This window comes from Plectropomus leopardus, chromosome 24 (assembly GCF_026936395.1).
Source record: "Plectropomus leopardus strain MGB_pleo_1.0 chromosome 24, ASM2693639v1, whole genome shotgun sequence".
Taxonomy (NCBI): domain Eukaryota; kingdom Metazoa; phylum Chordata; class Actinopteri; order Perciformes; family Serranidae; genus Plectropomus; species Plectropomus leopardus.
In genome coordinates this window covers 13,904,524-13,921,741 of record NC_142199.1, presented here as the reverse complement: position 1 = coordinate 13,921,741, position 17,218 = coordinate 13,904,524, and the positions used below count along the sequence as shown (strand labels likewise).

Below are 17,218 nucleotides of genomic sequence, written 5' to 3'. Positions count from 1 at the left end.
ATGCATGGTTGTACAAAAAAAGTATGACAGTGATAATCAACTTATGGCTTGTGGGCCAAATCTGGCTCCCATTAAGATGCTGGGTGGCCCCTCCAACCATTTTCTAATTCACAATAAAAATAAAGTGATTCACAGTGGAAACTGTTTTACTACTTTTTTTTTTTTTTACTGGGGTGTCAGAGTGCATAAAAAGTATGAAAATAGAGCTTGTTTGTCAAAAAAGTGCCAGTGGATACCCAACACCCCTCAACAGAGGTCCAAACTAAGCCCTTAATGTCCTAAATTCCTAGAAATGTCCTAAAATCTGAGAAACGTCCTAAATCCTAACATAGCTGCTGCGACTTGCCCCAGCATCCTATGATTCTCTCTCTCTATCTTTTTTTATGAAGTAATTTTCATATAGGCCATAGATATGGATCTACATCTTTTATTGTAAAATTTGCATTTATTCAGTTGTTTTCTGTGAGCATGAATGTTAATAAACTTAAATTCAAGCTCATCTTTCTGGATAACAGGTCTTTGTTTATATTACAGGTTGTGATAGAAACCATTAATGTTTTCATTGGCTCAAAGCTAATTTATCATTACTGATGTCATCACCCTTTTCTTCCAGGAATGCTGTTGACGGAAACAAGAAGTTGTTCGCCATCTATGACACGAGGTAGGAAATGTCATAACAACACAAACACACACACATGATTTATTAATGAGGTTCTCCGACTGTGTGTGGTGCGCGCGCACACGCACGCGGTCCTAATTATCCACGGAATGTGTGGCGACTCCAATATTTCTTAACGTGAGTAAACTACAGTACCATAGTGCCCTACATTTTAGATAAGGAAAAGAGCCCATTGTAGGCAATTAACAGCCTTATCAATCACAAGCATCGATTCACAGATTGATAAATGCAGCCTGTCCCTCTTCGATATTGTTCGGGTCCCGCCATTTTTATAGGAAACATAGGGGAAGGGGATTGGCGCAGATGGAGTGAGAAGCACTGTAAAAAATGTCCATCTTAACAAGGCAATTTGGTGATATATTGAGTCTTATTTTTGTGAGGAAAAATAAAATGACTAAACTCTATTCTTATTCATATTTGCCTGTTTCAGTGATTTTCTGGCCATAAAAAAATAATAAAGCAAAGTGGAAGAGACCTAATTATGGACTTAAATAAAAATAGAATACAATCTTGAAATATGAATTTGTGTCCTAGATTGAAGTGAAATGAGACGATGAGAAAAAAACAAGGAGTACTGCAGTGGTTTTAGGAGAGAAAGAAGAGACTCAGCCTGTGAAAACAGTTCTGTCATTCTCTTTGTCTTTTAAAGTCTCCGAAAATAACCCTGGTGATGTCTTCGTTGTCTACAATTAGAATTAAAAATTTTTAGCTAAAAAAGTGGTGTTACACATTTAAGTTAAAAAAAATATGATCATTTAGCATACCATTCAGGGAGAGCTGAATAAAGAGGTACTTCTGAGTTGCATTATGGGAATTGTAGGATTCAGTGTTTTTGGAGCTTGAGGCTTACTGGTGATGTCATCAGGGTTGTCTTGAATTGGGTTTGACTTCAAATTTTTAGCGAACAAAGTCTATGTTACAAATTTAAGTTAGAAAGACATGGGCATTTACCACTTGGGAGAGATGAATGAAAAGATTTCACTGTGTTGTATTATGGGAATTGTAGGATCCTGGGTTTTTGGAGATTGAGGCTTACTGTAGGGGCTAAAAGTTAGAAAATCTTGCCCTCTTTTGGTTTGATTTTGACCATTCTTCTTTAAACCTGTCTCTTATGAGTTCTACAGCTTAATAAAAGTTCAGTGCTAAATCGCTGAGCGACCCTTGAAGTACCCACAACCCACCAGTTTACATCATTTATACTACATCACAGAGGACTTGTTTAGGACTTGGCTGTTTTAACAACAACAACAACAACAACAACAATAATAACAGTAATAAAAATTATAAAAACAAAGCATATTTTTCACTGAAAACACCTGTGTTAAAAATTTTTGATTCAGTGAAAGTTGAATGAAAAGATGCTAGTAAGTTGCATTATGGGAAATGTAGGATTCAGTGCTTTCGGCGCTACTATAGGGGATAAACGTCAACATATTTTGGCCTCTGTTGTTTTGATTTTCATCATTCCTTTTTTAATCTGAATCTTGTGAAACCAAATACTTAATAAAAGTGCATTACCAAATTTTTTGAGTGCCCCTTTAATCCTACCAATTTAGATTGCTTAAATTAGACAGATGATGTAAAAATAATTTTAAAAGATTACGAACAGTTTATAAATTGGAAATACGTGCATTTGCATAAGAAAAAGGAAATTGAGCTTTGCCCGTTGGTATACTTTACTGCACACGTGTCAAAAAACACAAAAAAAACAAAACAAAAAAAAAACCCTAAATGAACAGACTCCACTGCAGCTACTGGTGGGTATTTTTTACAGTGTGTAAGTGTTGGGCTTCGTCTCTCATTTGAACAAGCCGAGTGCCTTCACCGCCACCAGCAGCAGCATCCCTGTGCACCCTCCTCATCAATATGCGCTTCAGCTCCTGAATGTAAGAGCCTCTTCTCCTTCTTGCACAGTCAGACACGGCAAAGAAAAGCGGAGCCAGTGTTCACGCCGGGGAGGCGATGTCTGCCCATATTTCATATCTGACTCCATCCACTGCGAGCTGCTGACTTTTACCCCCCTCTTTTTCTCAGCCGACTTTCTCCTCTCGGGCAATCAATGGATTTACTCTGATTCGCGTCCGGAACCGTCTCGACTGTTGCTGCTGCTGTAAACAACGGGGGAAAAAAACAGAACAAAAATAGGAAAAAGGGGTGATGTTTGCTTTGCACAAGGTCCGCCAATTTCGCGTCTTGTCCGCACTGGTTGTCGGTTCGATTGTGTGTTGCGCGAAAAGGTGAGTGCTTTTGTCATACTGTGGAGTCAAGGTTATTGCTTGACACAGGAGTCAAGGTGATGTTTCCTTCTCTTCTCTCTGCTGTCCTTTCCAGCGTCAATGAACCGGGCAACATGTCTTTCGTGAAGGAGACGGTGGATAAACTACTGAAGGGGTATGATATCCGACTGAGGCCGGACTTTGGAGGTATGTGCCCTGTTATTTACCTCCATCAAATCTCCCATCACGCCGTAGGCAGCTTTATTTTTGGCGCCATCCTCACTGTTGTGGTCAGGTGCAGAGGTGTAGGCCTATATGCATAATCTGCTGTTTAACCTCTTCCAGGGGCCCCTGTTGCAGTCGGGATGAGCATAGACGTGGCCAGCATAGACATGGTGTCAGAAGTCAACATGGTGAGTGCATCCACACATGACCACTGTTTTCTCTGGGTTTACTCGACCGCATAATACATACAGTCAAGCCTCTGTACATGGGCACTCACACAACATTGCAAGTGCTGATGTAAATCTATTTTTTTCCTCTCAGAGCTATTATGTGATGCTGAGATTGATGGGCTTGATTTCCTGTAAGCCAACATCTTTATCTCAGCGTTACCTTACATGCACAGCCTGGGGTGTAAAAAACAAACATGCTTCCAACAATGCTGAGACGGTAGCTCACTTAGAGGATAGATTAGTGCTGCAACAGTGCAATCGATACAGTCCACATACAATGCAGGAGTGAGAAAAAAATGCACTGGTGATGTTCAACATCACTCTCAGTTTAAATGTTTTTATCTCAGCCTGTGCTTGTTAACCTCCCGAGCCACGGTGTTGCACGAGAGTCCTCCCATGAGGCCCCCCGAGCAGAGAGCTATCAGGGAGCTCTGATTGGATTTGCTAATTTGTGAGCTGGATGCAGTTTGGCCCGTGTTGACACGTGTCCCCACATGCAGGAACTTCAGGCTATTGTATCTTAAAATATCAGCCGGCGTTGACCCACATTGCATTGAAAATGCGCGACGCCGTCTCGCCCCATTTGCAACAGTTCTTCTGCAGAAAAACAGGATTTTTAAGACCAATTGTTGGTAACTGCTTTGGATCCAGGCTCTGAAACCCACAAGCCACAATCTCTGATTCCAGATCAACACTTCTGCTGACACGTTTCATGGGCCATTGCCTGTGTAGGTGTTACTGTTATGACTTTTATTAGAGATGATGGCTGGTGGGCCCATGTGCTTTTACAACAATACAGTCACAAAAGCACTGCGGTCATAAGCAGTCCAGATCAGCCATCACAGTGTACAGAACAGAACATCATTTCACACTTCACAATTTCGGCTACTTATTGACCAGATCTACTAAAGAGGGAAAAAGGCGAGCTTTTTTACTGCACTGTATTAGAAAATAATCATTATTTATCTGGTGGGAGGTGTGTGTATGTGTGTGTGGGCAGGCGATCAATGGCAATGACTCAATAGTTTCATCAGGTGACTTCTGGCTTTCACTTTACAGCCTCCTTCCAGAGCTCGGGTTAAAACCAGAACTCCCTGTCCTTTGACAGTGTAACAACACCCCCAAAGCATGTCAGAATAATTACATTAATATACTAGTTTGCTTTGCCAAAAATGGTTTGTGGGAAATATAATTGCTCCTCATATATTATTCACATAGCAAAAACACCAAACATCACTAACTCAACTGTGAGACTTTGCTGTTTTCTGTCTTATATGTAGAGCTGGGCAATATATTATTATTTCATTGACATTGCAATATGTGACGAGATATTGTCTTAGATTTTGGATATCATGTTATCTCATGTGTTGTCTCTTCCTGGTATTAAAAGTTTAATTATAGTAAAGTGATGTAATTTTCTAAACTTACCAGACTGTGCAGCCCATTCTCCGGAAGAAAATATTAGTATTATACATTTCTGCAAACCACAAATATGTTACATTTGTATGTTTCATACACTGCAAAATCTGACATGTTGATTTTACTTAAAAAATTTAAGAAACCAATCGCCTTGAAAAGTGTAAGTAAATTAATGGTTTTAATTCATGCTTACTTTATATCTAACTTAAAGGTTTATGTAAAATTTAGTTATATTTACATAATGTTTTGAAGCTGTTGCAACTTAAAAATGACAAGTTTAATTAATTCAATCTCTAAGTTTTAAAAACTTCAGTAAACCATGTATGTACTGTATGTACTATATATCTGCATACTACAGATCTGCAACTAGTCAGTCATATTTGTATATTTTTAACATGTTAATACAACAGAACTTACAGATATCCTCACATCATTATTGGCGAAATCCTTTGTCATGATCAAGTTAGGTCAGACTAACGGTTTATTTAAGTTACTAACACATAGAAAGAACAAGTTCATTTCACTTATCATTTTTAAGTTGCAACAACTTCAAAAAAATTGAGTAAATACAGCTTAATTTTTAGGCTAAGTAAAGTAAATTAGATATAAAGTAAACATAAATTATGATTAATAGTTATTTAGTTTACCTTTTCAAGGCAATTGGTTTCTATGATCATTTTAAGTAAGATCAACTTGTCATATTTTACCATATATTTCTAAAATAACTGAAGTAACTTTAAGTAAATAAAGTCAGTTCATGAAGGAGAGGATGGCTGATTGCGTGGCACTTAGCAAAACACCTGCGAAACTGCAGATCACTGTTCAAGACCAAGAAACAACAAAATTGGTTGTGTTTCACTGACCCGCTGTTTTCCCACCTGAGATTATCTCAACAAAACTGGATATTTGAAGTTTGAATGTATCCGCGACATAATAACATACAAATTTAATGTATCCTGGTTTTGCAGAAATGTACAATGCCAACATTTGCTCTGGCAATGAGGTTGGACTGTTCTGACTGTTCGTAATTTTGCCTTTACTCACTTAGTCATGATATTCACATTACTGATGATTATTTATCTCATTCTCTCTACAATCTCATTGTAAAAGTATTTTGTGAATGCACCAATAGTCAACCCAACAATACATGCAATATCAATTTCGAGCTATTTGGTAAAAAATAACGTGATATTTGATTTTTTCATATGGCCCAGCCCAACATGCTGTATATGACGGTAAATTGATGATTTTTGGGGTTTTAACCAAAAAACAAGCAAATTTGAAGGCCTAGACTTTGCATCGCTGGACATTTATTCTGGTGAATTTAATGGTATGTTAATTGTTATTATTGTATCAGTCTTGGTTTAGCCTTCTAATCTTTTGCTTTTTAAACATTGATCTTTAAATTTAATCTAATTCATCATTAGTCTGTGTTTTATGTTTTGGAGCCTATGTGGTTCTGCAATTTTGGCCGGGTAACTCCAAAAAATGTATCTAATAAGTTACTGTAGATTTAACCCAACTCATGAGCTTTTTCAAAAACATCAAACACAATTTCATTGTGTTCTTGTCCTTCATATTAGATATGTTGTCAACATTTTGCAGAAACATTTCTTCAATATGTTTGTTAAAAAAATAAATAAATCAATATTTAGGTGGCATTATGTTTCTCTCAAAACATATTTGCACTTACAAGTTATTAGAAATGAATGTAATTTCTAGACTTTCCCAGTGTTACATTACTATGGGACGAGAAAATAAATTCATTAAAATAATAGTAATAACAAAGCCAAATAAAACCCATACAATATACCAAAAGAAAGAGACTGTAGTGCAAAATCCTCCACATGTGGAATAATATAATATATTTTGCAATAAATCCTATTATTTTAGCTAAACCTTTATGATCCCTGCTATAAGCTTTATATGCCAACAGCTAACACGACCTAGCAAGTCAGCCATTGTCCACAGAGCACAAAAAAGACAGGGAATCAGACGGCTGAGATCACACGTAAATTGATAATTAATTAGGTGTATTTCTCATTGCTACAATTGCACTGAGGGACTGTACATGTGCATCTGTGCATCTGCGCCTGGCACATGAACAATTCCTGGCTGTGATCCAGTGTTGAAGCCAAAACAAGACTGGTCAAGCTGTTTGTTATTTTCGCACACGCGTTTGACATTTGGTAGATGCTTTTCATCCGATGCCGGCACCGTCTGCGGCTTTAGAATGGGGGACTTCTCTAGCGGGAAATGGATAACGAGTGCTTTTGTCCTGACAGTGAGAGTGCCATGGTTTATCCATGGTGCAACAGCACAGCCCTGATAAATGCTGCTGTCTCTATTTCTTTCTTTTCTAAGGCTACATTCTGCATTAATTTCAATAAAACTTAAAAAAAGCAGTTGCTAAATCCACTTCACCAGTCTAGTGGAATGTCCTACAGGCATAATTGAGAAACTAGTTTCAAAAGTTGACAAGTAGTGCTTGCTATGCTGAAATTAGACCTGGATCCTTCTCAGCATGCTCTGTGCCGAGCACAGATTTGCAAAATGATAAATTTTAGGCTTCATGTTACGTCCTCATACAAAGAGAAAAACAGAATTGTGCCACATATTATGATAAAACACACGCATCGTTTTCATGGAGGTAGAGAGGTACTACGTCAAGATCAAAGAACATAAAGTTGCAGATATATCAGTGCAAAGGGCTCAGGTTTGGCATTGAATGCAGGGGTGAAGGTTGAGGTAAAGAGGTAGTAAATGAGTCAATAGAATGTCCTCACAGGTACTTTTTCATGGTAGCACGTGTGCTTTCATGCATGTGAATGTGTAAGTCTGTCGAAGAGAGAAGAGTGATTGATCCTTGTAATGGGTTGGAAATAAACCTGTTCTCAGATGCATAGTCAATGTAGATCAAAGGTGTCAATGGCAAAATTAGGGAGTGTTCTCAAATTATCACAGGGGAGGGGAGGTCAAAAAAGGGGATTATTTTTCACATCAAATGTAGAATTTAGCTGTCCTATGCATGAAAAAATAGTACCAAATAATTGCCAACAATTATGTCTTTGTATCAGAGCTTTCTCCTCCAAACTGTAAACTAGCTTATAGGAACAATGTTTCTATTATTCTTTCGTTTTTACAAAGAAAACACAATAAAATAACCAACAATACAATGCAGAACAAAAAAAACTAAAAGCAAAAATTTGAACACTGTTCGCGAAGTTAGCACGATTAGCTACTAGCACTGTTAGCTTCTAGCACTGTTAGCCACTAGCTGCTGGCTCAAGCACCTCTATGTTGAGAGCCTTGTTTAGACAATTTTGGGATCATAGATGCGCTGTAAACATCATTTTCGAGCTGCAACAATCAGTCAATTAATTGCTTTTTTGTCAAGTATTACATCAGGCACCAACTAATTTGATAATCAATTATTCAGTTTGAGTAATTTTTTTAAAAAAAGAAGTCAAAATTCTCTGATTACATCTTCTTAAATGTAAATATTTTCTTGTCTTCTTCTATGGCAGTAAACTGAAAATGTTGGGGTTGTGGACAAAACAAGACATTTGAGGATGTCTTTTTGATTTTTGAGAAACACTGATTGATTTTTCACCATTTTTTGACATGTTATAGACCAAACAACTAATCGAATGATAAAGTGTTCAACAGATTCATCTGTTCTCTATTTTATATAAAAATAATCCCTAGTTGCAGCCTTTTATGTCTTAGAGCTCTTTTAATAAGGAGATGGTAGGTACTTATGCATGCATGCAAGTACCTGTAAATCCATCTGAGCATAAGGTGCCAGATGACTGGAGATGAAAACCGTTTCACAAGATAACCCATCCCTCGGAGGTAAGTCCGATGGATATAGTTGAAATGAATCTGCTGATGATCTGCTTTTAGAAGCAAGAACAATCAAGGACAATGTCTTCTCCCAGTCAAGTGGATCCTCTTCAATGTAGTGCTTCAGCTCCTTCGTCCATACATGTATAATGAAGAGAGCTTCATTGGAGGGAATCCGGAAGAGTGAATATAGTTAAGAAACCCGGCCTCGTTTTCGCCCTTTGTTGTCCAAAATGAAGTGCGAGGGATGGGTGATGAGGAGAGTATTCCATTGCTCTTGGTATGCTTTTATGGACAATCGCAGTTGGAGATGCAGAAAAAAAGGATGAGCTTGGTAATTCGGAAGTCATTAAAGTTGCAGAGCCTGTTCTCATTATAAATGTTGGTAAAAGTATGGACACCTTTAGTACTCCAGACTGGGCTCGAGAATAGGACCCCCCAGTGAGAACAGTTATTAAAGATTGGGCTATTAAGATGCCATTAACATGTGCTATTAGATTCCTCTCAGCAAGACACCATACTGACAAAAGGAAAGTCATTATATAGCCAAGCCGTACTTAAGCTTGTTTTAAAGGGACAGTGGAGTAAATCAGATCTTCCAATGTATGTAAGTATGCTAAATTACTCTCTATAAATTTCCACTAATATGTCAATTTTTATATTCCACACATTCCCTCTCCTTCTCAAAACCACACATGGCACCTATATTACCAATAATGCAATTCCACTGCTGACAGTTCACTCAGGAGTTTAATATTGTGATATGAGGCTAGATATAATACTAGATTTGGATATCGTAATATTGTAAGTGTTATCTTTTCCTGGTTTTAAAGGCTGTAAATTGATGTAATTTTCTGAACTCACCAGCATGTTTGAGCTGTTTTGAATCGTCCTTTACCTGCTTTGTCATTTATCTACATGACTGATGATTGTTTATAAAAAACATCATTGTGTAAATAATATGATAAATCAATAGTCAACCCCAAGATGTGGTCCCAATATCGATATTGGGGTATTTGTTCAAAAATATGGTATTTGATTTTCTCCATATCCCCTGGCCCTAAAGTGAGCTACAGTAGTTTTGTCAGCTCATTTCTTTGAGACTCATATAGACCCCCTTCATGTACAGTATGTCCATTTCAAGCATTGTAACTATCACTGACCGCATATTTCCATGTGTCCTTTATATGGTATAGATACATCCACTAGATGCAGGAACAAATCGGTCTCACACAGACCTCAACTTTTAATTTTGCTACTGTATGTCTTAGATTCAATTCCTATCCAATCGCCTGCCAGCTGTTCTTTCAAGTAACTGTTTGTCCCTTCAACAAGGCAAAGTAACATCATATAGATCTAAAGATCATATAGATCATAATATATCTTATGGTTGTGTCTTGCTTGAACTATTGGCTACACTGCCCCCATGATTTCCCATCGTACTGCTCTGTTTCATGCATATCCATAAGCTTTCAGAAAATGTGCAAAAATACAGATGACATAAACATAGAGCTTGGACAGAGGGCGTATTAAACATTGAACATGAATTTGCCTTACAGCCCCCCCCCCCTTTTTTAATTCTCAAACTTTTCATCTCTAATTCAACTTCTTTGACATATGCAGAAGTAGGCAGATGGCTGCCCACCGAGTGCTCGAAATGAAAAGTGAGTCATTCCAATAATTTGTGTACAGTCCCTAAATCTTACTTTAAATATGTACAAAATTTGCTGCCTCACACTATACATTCTCCTGACTCCTATACTGTACATATTTCCACTCTAGTTTTATATGATGTGCAGTGGGACTTCAATTCATCAACCCATGCCAGAATCAGCGCTCTTAGCCTTGGGAATTTTACTGGGCATAACACTCAGGCAATCTGTAGTTTTCCTGGAGAATAGAAGATCTAAAGATTTATTGAGTCACTGAGCGAAACAGAAAGAGGAGAGAGAGCGAGGGCTTGAAGATGTAAGAACTCCAGGGGAAGGAAAGAGGCAGAGCGAGGAGGTGAGAGCTGATCGAAATAACCCGTGAGCTGGCAAGACGGCAAGTGAACATGGCATCTGGCTCGTCCAAGAATCCACCTGGCAGGGCAGGTCGACCAAGTCAGCCACTCCGACGCCTTCGCGGGGCGCGAGCTCCTGCACTAGCAGATGCTAAAACGTCTGAGAAAGGCGCACTAATTACCTCGGAGGTTTGTTTGTGGTGTGCCGGGGGCCTCCGCTGATGAGAAACACATACTAGGACAAGATCATAGCAAGGCAAAATAGATTATGTGTGTGCTGAGGCAGTGCTCAGAAACTACACTAAGGAATGGACCACTCACACAAAAACTGTGTCACTTGTCAGTGCTGTGAGGGGACTTTATAAAAGGCTTTTTTTTGGTATTGGACAATTGGTTTAATGTAATGTTTGGAGGTGGAAATGAATGCATAGTGTTTGCCTGCATTTAAAATGTTTTGAAATATTCCTATTAAGAAAGTTTAAGTGCATAATAAGGGCAGTGTGTGTAGGTGTGTTTTCATTATCACGACCTCCTCTTACAGAAATGGACAAACAGGCATGATTCTCTGTTGCACTAAGAGCTATTAAGGCCTTTATCCCGGCCCATTATCAGCGCCTCGTGAAAGTCATGATAATTTTGAGGAATTAAATAACAATGACGGTAGCGCTCCTCGCACAGGGGAATGGTCATATCGGCTCTGTGAATGTAGTTCTTGTAACAGGCTGAACAAGCTAGTCATCCGTACGCCCACGGCTGTGTGTGGGTGTCAAAAAGGAAAAAAAAAATCTGTCATTATGGAGAGGTGAAAAGATCTCTCCATCTCTCTTTCTCCAAATGTTCCTGCTGCATGGTTTGTTTATTTTTTGATCAAGCCCATTGATTTGATTATTAACAGATTATTTAAATTGTATGCATGCGCCACTGTGACAAATTTTCTTATGAAATTACGGTAAATGACTGTTATTTTGCAGTGTCAACACCATTAAGTATTTCAACAGTATATTACTCCTCAACTTATTACAGTATTCTACTGTAGAAGTTCGAGTTTTTCAGTGTAATATTGGCTGCCAAAAGCATCAAGATTTGTGTTTTATTGTATTTTGGAAAAGCTGTATATTACTGTTAGAAGTTGGCCGCACTGTTTTTTATAGTTTGTTACAGTAGATTTATGCTGAATGGCATGTAGTTGCCATCATCCTATAGGTATTTTACAGTGTATAATACTACTTCAAAAATATATTACTCATTACAATATTGTACAGTACAATGTGAGCTTACAGTGTACTTTTGGCTCCAAATAGCATAAAGATGTACAGTGTTTTACTGTATTTGAAAAAAGAGTATATTACCAGCCGTATTTTTACAGCAATTTGTTACAGTGTAGATTTCTGCTAAATTACATCAGGGTGACTTCATTAGCAACCTAGTCTGACCCTGGTTGTGCCAAATCACCAAAGTAACCGCATCCATACACTACATTAAGGAAATCTTGGAATCAGAGATTGCCAATGCATAAACTCTGTCACCCTAATTATCTTATATAGGTCTTCCAGCTATGCAAAAAGAGCAAATCTTTTCTGCGCGCTCTGAGTGTGGCTTAATATACCCCCATGTCTTTTATCTGGCATCCGGCTTCCTGCCTGATGGAATGTAATTGGCCTCAGGAGAGAGTGCGCTGTAGGATGAAGTGATGATCACTAAGATTTAGAGTAAGCAGAGCGGGCACGTCGTGGTTTGCAGTGTCAACCAGCCGAAAGCAAGCTTGGATTGAGGAGGGGAATGTCCCGTTCTACAGATTCTAACTCTACGGCCCCGTCATGATAATAGCCTTACTCTGAGCTGCATACACCTTTAAGACACTGCGCGTCTCGGTCTGGGGAGTCTAAAATTGACAGGCGCCGGCCTCATTTCCTCTCTCAGTGCCACTCAAGCAGCCGTTATGTTGTAGCAAATAAAAAGGGGTAGGTTAACTACGAACTGGATTTATGATGGGGGCGACTGAAAAAGGTCATCAGTCAACAGTCTGATACGACTGTAATCGATAGGGAGGATATATGAGGTTTAGGAGGGGGAAAAAGGACCCCTGTAGCAATAAAATGAAGGAACACTACACCTGTGCTTGTTGCTGATTGGAACACTTTAAAAGAAAAAGGCCCCAAAAAGCCAACCTTCCATATTAGGTTGATTTTATGCTTTTACTACAGAGTTATGAGTATGGAGATGGCAAAAAATGTGGTCAGAGAGATGTTCAGGAGCATCATGCTTGCTACATATGATTGATTACTGGGTTATTTTACACCTTCGGGAATAAAAAACGATTAAAAAAAATAACAAAGAAGAAGAAAAATAGATTTTTGAAAAAAACAAACAAAAAAAAAAACGCAGTATCTGACAAGGTGCCAAGTAAACATAGCAGTTGCTTAAGGTTAAGTAAGTTCAGAGACTTACAGTGGAGATAGACAAGTTTTGTTTTTGCTTAAATGGCCATAGGAAAATGACACCATTGGTGTCTTTTTTGGACATAAGAAGTGCAACAACCATTGTGCAACCACAAATGAAGGAAGACAACTCTGTTCACCAAAAATATAAATGGAAGTTCTTTGCAGTTACCATTTCTAGTGATGGAAAAAGCAGACAGTGGAAAAACCTAGGCAACTGCTGACACTGTGATAGTTGCGAAAGCTCTGAGGAAAACAGAAAACCATTCAAACATCTGTTGTGCTATCAGGCTTGTTTGCACAAATCAGATTCAGCAAACATGCTTTTTTTATTAGCATGAAAAAACGCACCTGAATTGCTCTTTAAGGTTACCTGCTCTGCTTTGCTGTTTTGTGTTCATAGAACAAAACCAAGAGAAATCTTGTGTTAGACACCAATAAATAAAAAAATGATTGTGTACAGTTGTGTGTGCTGCAGCTTCACAGGGACTCTGTTTGTATGAGATTATTTGTACATTTACTATTGTTTGCTCCCTGTCTTTCTCCGTTACTTGTTATGAGGCAATACATCATAAAATATAAGACAGTTAGGAAATGATCCTATATATCGAAGGCTGACACCATCATTCTGAGGGAAAAAGCCCAATTCAATCACCTCCCTGTGTTTGCTCCCAATAAGGGACAGTGCTATTTTTACCATTCTATAGCAGCAGGAGGAGGGGAGAGGAAGTCACTGAGGGATTCCCCCGCACTGCGGTGATATACCGCCTCTGGGCCATCCCGAGGGAGGGATCCGAAATTACATTGAAGTGAATCAAATTGCTTTACTTGAATGTGGGTTCATATGGAGTACACAGTGATTACATATATCACCGTTTTTTCTCTCTGAGATGTGAAGTTTAGCTGGGGAAAACTTGGGTCATTTATTTTTCATGTTGCTGTTGAGCTGAGCGCCTTCGCTGTGTGTCAGATGTAATGATGATTTCAGTTTATTCACACGTTTTTCCATTCACTCCCATTGTGCCGCAGCCTATGATGACGCGCTTGGCGCAGCATATGCCGGGGACAGAGAGCATATGCCATGTGACAAACAATGTTAGCAGGATATTTCCTAGATACTGGTGGTATCACGAAGTAGCAGCGAGTATGCTAGCGCTGCAGAGAGAGGGGGAGATTAAATTGAATATGGGTCAATTCACAGCCAAAACTCTGCTTATCTGAATTCTCACACACCCTGAATGAAAGTGATTATCCAGTCGAGTTAATTGAATAATTGAGGCTTGCTTGGAAATCATTTCCACTGGTCACTGGCATTATCTCTGCTGAAAACACACGCTAATAAGCAAACAGCAGTGGTAAAGCTGCGTGTGTTGGGAATTGGTGTGTTGGAGGAGATATGTCAATAATTCATAATCCATAGTCCTAGAAAATCTGAGCCCACCTCCTTCAAGTTCCAGGGCAGGTATGCTGCAAAGCTGCGCTCATCTGAAATTCAATTTGATTGTCTCCATGCAATATTGATGAGGATTCCATGGCCACGTCTTTGTAGAGGCTACATGGTTAATTTAAATCATTTATGTGTTACGAGGCGGGTGCACTGTAGCCGCCTGCTGCGCTGCCCACCTGCTGACATGCTGGCGGGAGATGGAAATGCATACCCAAAGCGTGATGCCGCTCGCGGGGGAAGAGGGAGGAGGGGCGATGTGATAAGGGTCACAACACGGCGATGTGAGGGACACATTAGTCACTTGGAGGGATTGATGGAGGGTAAAGTTCCAGCAGTGATGGAGGAGAGGGGAAAGTCTACTGTCCTCATTATTACCGCAAATTTAATTTTTACCACATGCTGTGATCAATCCACGCTGACCACTTTAATGAGACTATGACTGATAACACTGAGTGCCCCTTATGTCATGAAATCCTGGAAACTGACAAGGATTTATTTTCTTATCACTTGAAGGGATAGAGGAGCGTTTAACTGCATGCCATCGCCGCTCAGCCTCCTGCAGAGGCGCGTTATTCTAAGGAAGAAGATGTTTTTATCAAGTGGTCAACAGATTCAAATACTTTGACGAACAATGTATGCATCCATCAAAGCTGTAAAAAATAGTCCCCGCTATATTATGGCAGAATTACCCTCCTGTGGCCTCAAAAAGCTTTGGGGCTTTAATGACCTCCCTTCCTCTCACCCCATCTGCACTGTGGCACTTTCAAGAACCTATTAAGTGTCTTTTATACATTAGACTCCTCCAGCAGCTTCATTATATTTCACCTACAGCTCCAACCAGAACAGTATGACAATTGGGAAAAGACAATATGCACTATTTAAGCAAAAATATCTGTTAAAGTAATACAGATCTTACATTCATTTTCATACCTGACCTGTTTACATTTTATTGAGGCTTAAAGTCACACATAACTAAGAGGCCGCTTTGAGTGAAAGGCGGGTGCCATCTGTTGATAAAATAACTACAACAGCCGCAACGTCGGTTTGCTACTGTAACCATGGAAAAACCGAAGATTCAGAGAATAGGCATAGATGTAGCTGTCACTATTTCAGTGTGTTTTCATTCCACAAAAAAAGGCCACACTTTTGTCCAAATACACTTCTGAGACCAAACATAATACTTGAGGCTTCAAACCAGTGGGTGACGTCATATTTGCTGGGTCAGTTATGTTATACAGTCTGTGACTGCACTACTAAAAGTTCAAGAAAGACCAAATTATTTTGGTCATAAGACCAATTTTTAGTCACTAGAATGATCAGTCTTCAAAAGAGCCTCCTACATTCCCCATAATTCAGCTCAGTCTTTACTAATGACCATTCTTATCCCCAAATCTCAACCTCAGATCTCTTCCTGCAAAGCACTTATCATCCTCAGGGTTCATTTTAGTCAGACTCTGAAAAGCTTCAGAGCCACAGAGGACACCATACAGCTGTTTACACATGCTGAGTAGAAAAAGTAGTTAAAAGGGTACTTGAGTCATTTAGTGTGTCAGCTTCATTACATTGAAGGACCCACAAGAGCCAGTTTAAAAACGAAACAAAGCATCTTCTTGTGACTTTTAGTTCCTAGTATGGGTCAAAAACACTGGATCCTACACTGGTCATATTGCAACTAAACAGCATCTTAAAATTAGTCTCTCCCTGTTTAACAAATTGCCAACTCTTCCATTTTTGTTACAAAATTTAAGCCTAAAGGCTGCGATAACCCTGATGACATCAGCAGGGTTATTTTTTTTCAGATTTCAGAAAGCTCCTCCAGCACAGAGAGGACTTTACATAACTGTTTTGACAGGCTAACTGGTACACAGTGTGGCAAATAAACCTAACTTCATATGCTTAATTGGTGGTGTGCCCTTACATTTCCCATAATGCCACATGGTACAAACTGTAGCTGCATATTTTCAAATTACTTAACTCTGACTGCTTTTGTGGTAATTCTAATAAATTCTCATCATATTTTAACTGAAATGTTAACATGCAACACTGTAACACACTGATTATCCTAAAGTGTGTGTACTTATCATTGATGGGTTAAATAACAGATGTGATTTTAAATAATGGCACTGTTGGCCACACATACCCCTAGGGCTGCAACTTATCATTTTCATTATTGATGAAGCCATTGATTATTTTTTGTCCTATTGATTAAACATTTAGACTTTAAAAACACCAAAGGACAGTGGAAAAATGGCTGTCGCAAGTTCCCACAGCCTTTGGTGACATCTTAAAATTTCTTATTTGATATGCAATTCACAGTGATACAAAAGACAGAAAAGCAGCAAATCTTTACACGTGAGATGCTGGAAATAGAAAATGTTTGGTATTTTTTACTTGATAAATGAGTTAAACTATAGCAGTACTACAATTTTTTTTAGAATATTACTTTATTTCTCCTGACTGGTAACATTTGGCAACCAGATTTTGTTGTTTTGGGGGGGTTGCAGATACCAAACAGGCCATGGTGCCACCACTATACATTTATGGCTCAGTTCCAATCAGCTTTCCTTCTCATGCTGAGGGACCAATCTGTATCCTGTGCTGACTAAGATCTTCCCTGTTCAAATCTCTGTGCGCTAACCAGTCATGTAGAACAGGTTCATGGAGTTTTAAGTATTAATAAACAAAAAAAAGGTATAAATAAACATGCAGTCAT

At 38.8% G+C, this 17,218-nt stretch overlaps 2 protein-coding genes across 5 annotated transcripts in view; one reads left to right on the top strand and one right to left on the bottom strand.

Moving 5' to 3' along the window:
• LOC121962718 (gamma-aminobutyric acid receptor subunit alpha-5-like) overlaps positions 1 to 17,218 on the bottom strand; it is a 270,680-nt gene that overhangs the window by 41,595 nt on the left and 211,867 nt on the right. The gene's annotated exons all lie outside the window — the stretch shown is intronic.
• Positions 1 to 17,218, top strand: part of LOC121962717 (gamma-aminobutyric acid receptor subunit beta-3-like) — an 81,885-nt gene that overhangs the window by 30,424 nt on the left and 34,243 nt on the right. For 2 of the 4 annotated variants that reach the window (XM_088074902.1, XM_088074903.1), the window contains exons 2-4: positions 614 to 661; positions 3,011 to 3,102; positions 3,241 to 3,308. In XM_088074902.1, coding sequence (XP_087931028.1) covers positions 614 to 661; positions 3,011 to 3,102; positions 3,241 to 3,308 — 208 coding nt within the window. Of the gene's footprint in view, positions 1 to 613; positions 662 to 2,482; positions 2,917 to 3,010; positions 3,103 to 3,240; positions 3,309 to 17,218 lie in introns of those variants that run through there. The other 2 variants (XM_042512973.2, XM_042512975.2) reach the window with 2 other exon arrangements.